The following is a 12,426-nucleotide window of genomic DNA, read 5'->3' as shown; positions in this document are numbered from 1 at the left end:
TTAGTACAATGATGACATATTTATCCAATTATTTACAGTAATTAATTATTTTAATTTATTAAAAAAAAAACTGAATTAAGATACACATAAAACACTAACACAGAATTCCTTTATAGATTATAATTCAAATTAATATCTAACGGAAATTGAGGGTACACAGAGTACTAATACAAATTCTGCTCTAAAAAAAGCTAATTTTACTACTAAATATTAATTTATCATTTACTTCACTCTTAAAAATACAGTCAAAACTTTGGTCACCTCAGGGGTAAATGTTTAATTCATTTTATTAAATTTCACTTCATCTCTACAAATCAGAATGGATTTCTAGCAACACACAATCTCATTACCAGCCATCAGATTTAGCACGGGAAAACAACAAATTCCACAATGATATAAAACCAACATATTACAAATCAATCTTACTCAACAAAAATCTTCTGCTACTTTTCCTGCTTTGTCTATTTTTAAAATTGTGAAATGACCCTTTTAAAATCATTTAACATTAACAAAGCCTACATAGAGCTAGAGCTGTCAAAACCACCCAAGACAAAAAGAGTGCAAGAAACTTACAAGTGAAATCCAGGAACACTGTGTTGCTTTACAGAGTGGTCTGCCTGAACTATTACTCCCCCTGTCTCAGCATTACCTCCTTATATAAGTCTATAACCCCCCTCAAATTCCAGTGCCAAACAAAGTTAAGGATGACGGAGTATCTAACAGAATTAAGGCAGAACGTTGAAGTATTCCGATAACAAGGTGATTTAAAAAGCTTGTTATGTACGCTGTGAATGGGTCCCCTAAAGCCAGATACATTCTGTTCCCCAGCTCTCCTACCGGTTAACAAAGGCGGTAAATTAGAAGCAATCATTTTGTATTTAACAAAGCAGAGAGAGAGGAGGGCTCCTGGAACAGCTGGGGGTGGATGTAGAAAAGGAACAAAAGCAATCTTCAACTTCTACTCTCTACAACTCCCCAAGCGACAAAATGTTACGATGCATAAGCATACTGAAGAATACTATTTTCTGGTTGAACTCCTTCGATGCCAGTCATGCCACATCTTGAAATTACTTTCAAGGGTTGGAAGATATAGCCAAATGACTGGGACATTATATCCAAACTAGACTTTCACCATTTTTTTCATGCTCACATCAAGTTTCTATGACATTCAGGTGAACATTCTGGTACGAAATGCGATCAAGGGCTTATTTTGGACTCTTTTATCATCTGGTAAGCATAAATTGTGAATGTTAAGTTAAATTCTGAAGTGTAATACTTGGCAAGAGTACATCTACAGACAATACTCACATGGACTTTACACCACAAATCTGATGCCATTGTTGTCAACAAACCAATTTTCCAGTGAATAAATGGCAACACTCTGTCCAGCTGCAGTGCCATTCATTTCAGCTCCACTTCTAAAGTCTTTGCTTTAATCACTATAAAAATAAAAGGGAAGATCTGCATTGCAGTCAAACCTGTGTGGCTCTAATTCCATGAACACTTGGAATGAAACCACTCCATGGTCACTGCTTCGAGATTACAAGCAGCGTTTGCAGATGTTTCGAAAGAAAGAACAAATCTGGTCAAGATGGCGCCGACGCTGATGGCTGCCTCCGTGGCGTGCTCCGCAGTTGTTTTTATGTTTTTGTTAGTTTGTCCTGTCTTTAGTTATATCCCTGCAATCAGTTTCACCAGAGACGAATTGCTGGACATTCGGAAGTAACACCACCCGATATTTCACTGGTTTTTGATTATTCTGATGTTTTGCTGGACATTGTTGTCGGGGGAGCTGCGGCGCTGATCAAGCGCTTCAGGACGCGCAGACAGGGGAAGCGAGCCGGCACGCTCATGAAGCTAAGGCAGCGTGGATTCAGGACGCCGTTGCCTAGCATCCATCTGGCGAACCTCCGCTCTCTACCCAACAAAACGGACGAACTCCTTCTGCTCTCCCGGACAAATAAGGATTTTTCAAACTCTGCTGCTCTGTGTTTCACAGAAACCTGGCTGAAAGACGCCATTCCGGACAGAGCATTGAGTCTCCCGGGCTTTCAGCTGTTCAGAGCGGACCGCGACTATATTTTTATTCCTTATTTACTTGTTCTATTTTTTATTATCTGTGTTTTTTGTTCTGTCACTGTCATTCTGTTACACTGTGGAAGCTTCTGTCACGAAAACAAATTCCTCGTATGTGTAAACATACCTGGCAATAAAGCTCATTCTGATTCTGATCTAAACCGTTTCATCGTAATGAAATCATTTACTCTAGGCCTAGATGGGACAAGTCCCACATCTGTCTGTGAGGGTAACCTCGGGTCCACTGAGCTTAAAATGCTTTCTGATTGCGTAAAGCTTAAATTGCTTCTGTCAGTGAACTGTTGTGCCTGTGTGATTGGATTTCATGAGATTAAAAGGTCTTCAGGCAGGGTGGACGCCAGTTTTCCAGACAGGCAGATAGAACTGGTGAAATCTAGGATGTGCTCTGCACTTTCCAAAGCTAACAGGTGGAAAGGGTAACACCTCTATACCTGACTCAAGAGTGAGGATGAAAAGAAACAGACACACTTTTCTGTACCACAATGTTGACTCAACAAAATCACTCTAGAACCTTCTACAATCACTTTTTCAATGACCAGAGTTACAAAAACATTCAGTCAAATGGAGAGGATTCAGTATGGAGAATCAGTACTGCTCCCTACTGGTGAGCCCCTCACTGGCTTATCACAGTCCTCAGTCAGTTGTTTTCTGCCTCTGCTGATCATATTTTCAACCTCCAGCATCATATGATCGCCCTATTGACCTGAACGAGAATAAAAATGCTCATGACTGCCTTATACTCCCCCTCCTCTTCTCTGCCAATGATATTAAAGGACATCAATGAAGGGAAAGGCTGATTCAATTTATAAACTGCAGCAACAGGACTGGCCTTTTCCAGCCTTCTAACAATGGTCTTGGATTCATATATAGCTGTACTCTCAGGGACGTTCACCTCCATTGTTCTGACGACAACATTGTATGTTCATAAATAGATGGACACTTTTAAGCACCTTCAATGACGATTACATCACAATGGCTTAAAAGAGATCTGAAATAAATAAATCCAAGAGAAACTGAAAAAAAAATATGACTGCAGGAATATTTTGAGTTCAAACGAGACCAAGTCAGTCAAACACGAAACTACATTAAAGCCAGAGAGAGCAATTGTTTGAGCCAGAGACTGACTTCATGGAAAGTCAACACATGACGCACCACAAGCTGATATCAGTGATGGCTGTAAAGCGGATTTAATCAAAGCTAAATTTTTATTGCGACTGGCAGGAAAAAAAGAACCTTACACATCCAGATAGCCAACTGTTTTAATTTTGGACAATTACTTCTTACTGGGTGGGTCTGGGATAAAGCTGGGCTGTATGACGACCAGTAAACTGGTCAAAATGAGGAATCTTAAGGAGTTTTTTTTCTTCTTTTCAATAGCTTTGAAAGTGGCTCATCCAGTCAGAATTTAGTCACAACAGTGTTTTATAATGTTAGCTCTTGTTTATAAATTTTATTTTGCACTGATGCCAGACTTTTTCAGATGTTCATTGTAAATAATCTTCTTCATTTCCATCAAAAAACAAAACAAAACAAAAAAAAGTAAATAGAAAAAATAATAATAATAAATTCAGATTACGTACCTTTTGTTTCTAAAAGAATAAATTCACTGGCTTATCCAAAAATAGGTATTACCATATAAATATTAAAATATATTTTTTTAAGAAATTAATACTTGTATTCAGCAAGGATGCATTAAATTAATCAAAACTGACAGTAAACATTTATCATGTTAAAAAGGAGATCTGATTCAAATAATTATATTTAATTCAATTAAATTCCATTTCAACAATAATAAGAAGAAATTTTTCTTGAGCAGCAAATCAGCATATTAGAATGATTTCTGAAGGATCATGTGACACTGAAGACTGGAGTAATGATGCGGAAAATTCAGCTTTGCCATCACAGAAATAAATTAAATGTTAAAATATATTAAAAATAAAAAAACTTTTTTTTATTTTTTAAATTGCAATCATATTTCACAACATTACTGTTTTTATTTTATTTTTGATCAAATAAATGCAGCCTTGGTGAGAAAATTTTTGAACATTAATGTATATTGTGATATATATATACTGTTAATATTACATAAAAGTAAGATTTTGGTCATACCACCTACTCCTCGTCACACAAAACCATTCATTTGAATGACACAGTTGTAAGTTGCTTACATAATCTCATGTATAGTGTGACGCCTCCAGCTGTGGGCAGGTTCCAGCGAGCGCATAACAGAACAAGCTTCTTTTATTGAATTATTTCATAAGCAGAATCCTGAAAAATGTGGGGGTGTAATGACAGAGCTGGCGAAGATTATAGCAGAAGGAGAGAGAACGAGGCGCCCAAAGTGAATGAGGCACAGAGAGTGAGCAGAGGTGTGCGAGGGTACTCACGCTGGTGACTCGGCGATAGATTTGAGCAGGGTTCTGACACTCGGAGTACGGGTACTCAGAGGTAGCCATCTCCAGCATGCACATTCCGAAGGCGTACACATCCACCGACTCGTCGTATTTTTCCTCGTACATCTCAGGCGCCATGAACTCAGGGGTACCTTAAATCAAAAGAACCATTCAGAACTCTCAGTGCCTGAGATCTCTACTCACCCCAGCAGGGCCGGGGAGAGGAAGGGAGAGAGGAGGTGGAGGACAACTGCACTGTTGCTCCGTACGGCCCTGAGAGGAGAGAAAGAGGGGGAGCAAAAGATATGGAGAAAAGGAAAAATAAAAATAAAAAAAGAGGAAGGGGGAAAACCGGCCTCAGTTAGTTAGCAGTGAAAGAATCCAGTTTTTCTCTGCAAGGCCTTTAGATTTTCTATTGCAGTACTTTAGACTAGTGCACAAAGCAGCCAAGCATCATCTCGCAAACAGGAAGTTGATTTAAGCCAGACGCACATGCGTTGGTGCAGGTTACTTTTAGAGCTGATTTATGGGCTTTCGAAACCGTGTTTATCTTTACAACACGGCCGTGCCGCCAACATGTTAAATGATGTACCGGACAGCGGTGGGCGACTAGCTATGGAACTTGATCTATGTCAACAACACAGTTATGGAAAACACATGACCGACTCACCTTTCTACTAGCCTGTAAGGAGAGAAGGTTAAGCAGGTTAAAGCACAGAGCAAGCCCATAGCTAGTGAGCGAAGACTCTCGTGCACTAGCATGTGTTAAAAGGCCTCGCACAGGAAAACGAGCTAACATATAGATTCATATTGAAATATTTCCGTTTTGGATTAGGTTGCTTTGTTGACTTACCACTTACTCGCCATTTTTTAGAATACTTACTGTATGAACTGCAGGACATTAAATAACCCATACAGTGGAGTGAGACCAGCTGAGATTATAGCCCTATAGTTTAAAGAAAAAAATTCTCAAAAACCAGGAAAAAAACAAAAACGGAAACAAGTAAATTTTAGAGGAGAGAGAGAAGGGATCCAGAAAGAAATTTGTCATAATATCTAAACCATCTGAAAAGGAAGAGGGGGAAAAAATGATGAGGCAATCAGGAAAACCTTTGGAAAAAGATGTTAGACATTACTGGCAGCAAGAGAATTTCTAGGATTTTAATAATTATAGACCACAGGTTCCAAACCAAAGTGTTTATTCTGTTAATAATGATGCAAAAAATTCCCATAGCACACTTACTAACAAAGCGTTATCCACCATGCGGCTTTGCTGGTATTCTTAAGGCATATATTACCCAAAATACCCCAAAGTTTATGGAAACTTAAGAGTGTTTTCACCTGTTGCATTTACAGGCCAATTAGTTTCAGGTGGGAAACAGCAGGATCTAAAGGTGTTCCCCCAGTTTATAAGACGTTCTCCTCTTGTACCCTTGGCTGCCTGGAAAACTGTGGTCTAAAGTGAACAGTGTAGCTCGGAGCTACAGCATGCCTTACATATCTGAGCGTAACTGACAGCAAATGCCCCACCTTCCCAATTTCACCGTATCATTGAAAAGACAAGCAGTGACATGATACATATTTTGGATTGTATACACCATGGTGAGGTGGGGAAAGCAAGAAAGTTCTAGTACTGGGTCATACCTATGACACTCTTAGCGAATGACGAGCGCTTGAGGGTGGCCAAGCCTAGATCACCAATCTTAACGGAGCCGGTGGGACCGGTGATGAAGATGTTGTCGCACTTAAGGTCCCGGTGAATGATGGGAGGAGCCCTGGTGTGGAGGAAGTGCAGGCCCTTCAGGATTTGCCGGCACCAGCTCCGCAACACCTTTATCTTCATCACCTTGAAGCGCTTCAGATACCTGAGGAACAAAGAGTTGAGAATTATCCCTATGTTCTTCTTCACTAGACCTTGACAGAGTAAAAACAAACAGCAGATGTATCAACAGAAGATGATACCTGTCTCCAGGTTTGGTGATCATGTCTTGAAAAGACTATTTCAACCAATGAAATGAAAAACAATGAGAAAACTCATTCAGGGAGGATCAGGGAGAATTAAATGATTACACGATGATGGGTCTGGGTCTTTGAAGCATCCATATGGACAGCTGCATTCTCATCTATGAGTCCCAGATAGAGAGGACAACAGCGTGTGAAGAAGGCAGTACAGCACTTTTGTTAGATTAGCTTGGCCTAATCAAATCTTGGAGCCAAGCCACAGCCAGGATTTGGCCTTGTAATCCTCATTACAACAATCTACTCAGTTCAGGCACCAATACAGGGGGAGCTGGGTACCCTTTATCCCATAATGCCCTAGGCGAAGACGGGCACAAGCTCACAAGCTAAACAGAACATATATAGTAGCACAATTGACTCATTTGTTAAGCGTTGTGACTTTATTTTAATCTGACACACCGTTTCCGCTCCAACCTGTTTGTCTTGAGAAGAATCAGATAACTGTCTGAAGAAACATCGGTTTATGGATAACTGTAATTGTGATTCAGAAATCGAATCCTTTCCTCTTCCTTTTCCTCTTCTCATAGTAAAAGAAAAATGGTTGAATAACATTGGATCAGATGAAACTGGTTTTGCAAGGCAGCACGAGAAGAGATATTAGAAGAGCGTTTTTGTGTAAACAGATTATCTCTGTAGTTTGCTTAGTAAGACTGAAGCGAGCAATAAGTAGTGCTTAGCCCAATGGCAGGAGGTGGGTGGTGGTACAGGGCGGCTTTGATGGAGTGTGGCGGCTGACTGACAGGTGGGAACGGAGCCAAGGGTAAGTCCCGAGGCAATACTGAAGAGAGCAACAAAGCCTGATTCAAAACGGTCTCATCACTCAACACACCCAGCGGCTCCCAGAGGGCCCCAACAGGCTGTTTTCCAGCTACACCAACAACTCTCTCCGCACTTCTCGAAACAATAAATTACTTTAAAACATTCCGTCCTCAACCATATAAACAGTCAAAGGCCTGAAACATTCAAGAAAATTTTATGAATTTTGATTGTCAGATTTATCTTTCAGATCAACTACTGTCACAGAGCAGTAGTTTGAATAATCTGTGTTTATGTACAGTATGTTTCAATCCGAAATGTTGGACTAGAAAGCTTTAAAGGTCTTTTATGTGAGCATACAGGAACAGGGTGAGGGACAACCCACCCCTTGAGCAGTTATGTCTTCGGCGACCCAGACAAAAATGAGAACAAAGATTAGTTTAGGCATGGCCATGTCTGTAGGACGCTCCGTTTCTACCTGACCTCTTGATTACTGTTTATCTTTGCGGTGGAGGAACAGCCATGCAGAACGCCACACATTGCCGGGATGCCAGGGATGATGAATACAAAGCAAGCCTGACATTGTTTCTCATTTTTCCTTTTTCGCTCATCTCCCCATGTCTCCTCCTGGCAGTAATAGTGGCATTCTTGTTGTTGTGAGCTATGTGACTGATAACTAATTGTGCGTGACTGAGCCTCTGAGGATGACGGATCTTTGTGGGACTCCTTTTTATGTGTCCTGGAAACTCATAACAAATTATTACAATCAAAATATTTAATCTGTTCTTATGTTAAAGGGCCAACCCAGTTCAATATGTCTGCATCATTTACTGGTTTTCTTGGTGACATCTTCATGTGCATGAGTCACCAGTTTTTTTTTTGTTTTTTTTATTTCAAGAAGATCTAATAAGTCTCTATGCCACATTTCTATGAACTGATTTGGAAGGTGGGAAAAGCAAGAATGGTATCATAGTCAGGTACTAGTATTTAAGTGGGTGTATGACTCTGTTTGTGTCGGAGCCCATACATCCACAGGAGGGGGCTGCTGGTCCAGTTTGTGGTTCGTATCACTACAGCTCCAGCATCTGTTCAGTACCCACAATGCCTGTCTCACATGAAGGTGACATGCCACTCTTCCCCTGCGATCACTCTGGTAACAGTTCTAACTCAATCGCTCTATTGTGATTGTGTTTTGTAACAGATAATCACAGCCTCTGTGGACGGTCCCGCTAATGGCGATGGACATGAGGCTGGTGAAAAGCATGTTTGAAATGCCATCCTGTTGTTGCATTTGAATGCTGTACCACAATACAATATTAACTGCAGCGGATGCTGTGAAGTGGAAAAAAAAAATGTGACAGAATGAAAAACCTGGGTAACACACTTTATGTAAGTGTTAACAATCATTTACATAACACCACAATCCTAACAAAACAAATGACACACTTTTGCTGAATTTTGCATTTGACCATTCATTAAGCAATATTATGTTGGACAGACAATATAATATAAAAGCGGACCAGATGCTTTTTACTAACGTTTTTAGGGTTCCCGACGTCATGAGCTCCGTCACCAGCACAATACACTTGCGGCCTTTGGAGGGCAACTCCCATGAGTCGTAAAAACGCACAATGTTTGGGTGCTGCAGGCCTTTCAACATGCCAGCCTCTTCCTTAAAGCGCTGGCGCTCTGATCTTGACAGCTTCCGATCCTGCAAGGACAAGAACAGAAGACATATAAACCTTTTAGCCACTTGTTTTACTTAAATGTGATGGAAACCATACTTAGCAGCCATTTATTGTATGTTAATCATTTCTCACTGAGCGGAGAGTATTACAGATATGCTTTAAATCAAATGCCATGGCTTTATGTTAAACCACTATAGCTCACGTGGAACCAGAGGGGGTCCATGCAACCTTAAATAACGTAACCCGACCCCAGATTCCTGCCAGACCTCCAAAAGAGCCTCTATAGACAACGCATAAAGCACAGGAGGGGACAAGACTCAACCAGTTTAAACACAAAGTGGTCCTCTTATCCTGTGCTTAATCCCTGTAAGGACCACACACAAAACACACCTATAAGAAAGAAACTACAAAAGCTTGGTGCAACTGGTTCAACGTGACCGGGCACTACATCATCTCCCTTGACTCTCTAACCTACCCAGAAAACCTCTCTGATATTCTATCCAGGGTAGCCTGACCTGCCCAACCGCAACAATGTCAGGGTTTTCGGATGGAACGCACCTCCCTGCGCATGTGAGTATCCAAGCGTTGACGTCAAAGTTCCTTTCCGGTCAAGCTGAGCTCTTATCAGCAGTTTAAACAGTGTGCGCAAGCCTGATCATTAATCATTATTATGATTGCTCCAGCAACCGCCAGTGATGAATTAATCCAGTGGCACTTTGTGGAAAAAAGGGCCACTTTTCTGTGGCCTACTTTCACACAACCCCAGCGCTTAAATCATATGTATTACATGAGCACTAATTCCATTCTGCGAAAGACTTGTCCTGCATACCTGGTGGGAAAATTGCAACGTGCATCTTATAAAAGCTATACGTAAGAGTTCAGTGAGGACACCTATAGATTCTCCAGCTATCTGCAACCAGTGTATTCGGTGTCATTGATGTGCTGCCATTCTAGAATGCTGATGGTGGCATTCTCTCCACATTAATGCAGACAGAGTCATTCATTTCCCAAATGCACTAACAACCGTACTAGCAGCAGGCATCTGCAACCCATTAAGTACCACTAATCCCAAAGGACAGTAGAGGGAGAGAGAGAAACAAAAGGGATTCAGCCTTAGATGGGGGAATGAAAGTGTAAACACTATTGACTAGGGTTCAGTGCAATGAGAGCAGAAAAAACGTGATGGAGAACGAGAAAATGCTGAAAATACATACTTGTATGCAAACGATTGGCCAGTGCATTGCAAACATGTACTCCTGTTGTGCGCACTTGCATACTGTGGTGGTATTTAGGTAGTTGGGTATGAACATGCTGACAGTTTAACTGACTTGCTCAGCAAGGTTCTCTTCACACTCTTTCTCCAACAAAAATTGACCTGAAAAAAAGTGACTATAGAAGACAACAGTTCACGCTGATGTCCGCTCTGGCACCCCTTTCGGTGCAAAATTCAGCTTGGAAGCATTCGTGTACTTGCGTACAGATTGCTTTTGGGCCCCTGGACCACATTTTGAGGCCAAACTTTAAGGAAGGCAGTGCTCGGAGTCTCCTCTCTGCAAACAGAGGCCATCTTATTTCCCATCTCATTGCGTCTGTAGATAATCTAATCAATGGCTGATCATGCAGGACAAAGAAAGAGGTCTTCTGCAGCATGCTGGGGGTTGCAGCTCTGCTAGTCTCTCTTCAGGTCTGGGGCAAAAAAGACCTCATTGATTGCGACTTAAATGGAGATTTTGGGCTCTCTCTCTTGCTGATAAGACACAGGAAGGATAAACAAGTGTGAGTGAGTGGGCGAGCACGCAAGATAGAGTAAGGGAAGTGATGCGTTTAACTTTGGCACCTCATGCAAGCTTGTCTTGGCAAACCACAAGCATCACTTTTAGCACCCCGCTTCTCAAAATAAAAACACAGGTGCTTGTGCTCTTCTCAATCATGTGATGCAAATAATTGAGGGTTTGGTTACAGGAGTAAACACAGCTTTAACAGACAACACACTGTAGGTTAAACTACATAAAACAGACAAATTAGACAAGGAAACCCTTGCAAGTGCAGGCAACTCCTGCATAGAGAGAGAGAGAGAGAGAGATTTAAAATAACCAAGATACCTGTGTTTACAGATATTTGTTAGCAGACAGAAACAGAATTCTTGGCAGCTGAAAATAGGGCTTTAAAAGGTGAAACACTGAATTATTAAAGAGCAGTTTGAATAATTAGTAACGTTTCTGGCTCTATCTATTGAGTAAATTCTGCCTTTGAGAAAATAAGCATTAATTTGGTTCAAAAACAACACTTTTAAACTTTTGAAGTTAGGGAGTGTGGGTGTAAAAGAGGCCGCATATGTGCCCTTCTTTTCTATTAACTAACTCACAGGCAAACAGATCAGCTTTTATCTCTAGTTCTGCTTAGCCAGTCACGTGAGCTTGTGCAGTTCAGCGAACAATCAGCTGTTTACTCGACTGTCGCACACAAAATATCTTTTGGTCTACACCTCTGGCCTGGCATGGAGATATAAACGCAGCTGTGGTGCCCTCCTGTCTGTAAACAAGCCAAAAAATACAGCAGTAACCAGAAACAGCAGCGAGCCTTTCTAGAAAACTCACCCCTGCACTTTTCTGAGAAAATAAGCCAAATGCTAATACATTAATGATAATGGATACGATGCCAACTCCTGAATTGGAATTAACACAGAGCTGCTCTGTTTTCCTCAAAAGGCGGAGTCTTTTTTACTGCAGTGCTATTTCTACAGAGTAATGGGACAGATAGTGTTCGGCCCACTGAGCGGCATCAATGCAGATGGGAGACTCTCACCTGATAGCGTTTTGCAGAAGTTGTGTGGGTGCACAATAAGATGCAATAAGACGCTCGTGGATGTGGCGGGAACTGGATCAAAGCAGCTTCGACCACATCACAGAGCTGGACTAAATATGTAGTAAGAGCAAACCGAACGTCATTTCAATCAGTGGATCAAATCTGTGGAGCAGGCTGAGAAAGAGGCAGCTGTGAGAGCCGTCTCTGAATAACAGCGCACCTGAATAACCCCTGAGATTTGCATTTGTAAAAAGGCAAATAAAACGGATTGGCATGACTCATGCTAGCGGGTTGCATAGCATTCTCGTAGGCGATGCCAGTGGGGAATGGAGGAAATGGTAGATCAAAGCTCTGAGAGATAAGAGTTGGCTTCAGTAAACGGTGAACCTCAACCGTTATAGATAAAACTAGAGGCTCCTGAACTCTGGGATGGTTACCATGTGCATCGGGACAGGCGATGCTTGAGTCCAAACAGAGGTTGTGTGAACCAAACTAGGCTTGCCGCGATAGACGGTGCTGACGGTGATACCGGTGTTAAGCCGCAACACCGGTTATGTCACTTGCCCACCGCGGCACCAAAGAACAGACACTACAATAAAAAAAAAAAACCGCGAATGCTCAATGCAGCGTGCCGAACAACAGTCGCATCACACAGATCAGATCATTTC

The 12,426-nt window shown here is 41.4% G+C and overlaps 1 protein-coding gene across 1 annotated transcript in view; it reads right to left on the bottom strand.

Annotated features, from left to right (window-relative positions):
• LOC107725976 (serine/threonine-protein kinase WNK1-like) overlaps nt 1-12,426 on the bottom strand; it is a 77,840-nt gene that overhangs the window by 33,685 nt on the left and 31,729 nt on the right. Inside the window, 3 exon segments of the mRNA XM_016535413.1 lie at nt 4,485-4,642; nt 6,135-6,355; nt 8,804-8,976. Coding sequence (XP_016390899.1) covers nt 4,485-4,642; nt 6,135-6,355; nt 8,804-8,976 — 552 coding nt within the window.

Source organism: Sinocyclocheilus rhinocerous, unplaced genomic scaffold (assembly GCF_001515625.1).
Source record: "Sinocyclocheilus rhinocerous isolate Xijiao unplaced genomic scaffold, SAMN03320098_v1.1 scaffold395, whole genome shotgun sequence".
Taxonomy (NCBI): Eukaryota; Metazoa; Chordata; class Actinopteri; order Cypriniformes; family Cyprinidae; genus Sinocyclocheilus; species Sinocyclocheilus rhinocerous.
Note: the sequence above shows the minus strand (reverse complement) of the source record. Positions and strands in the feature narration are given on the sequence as shown.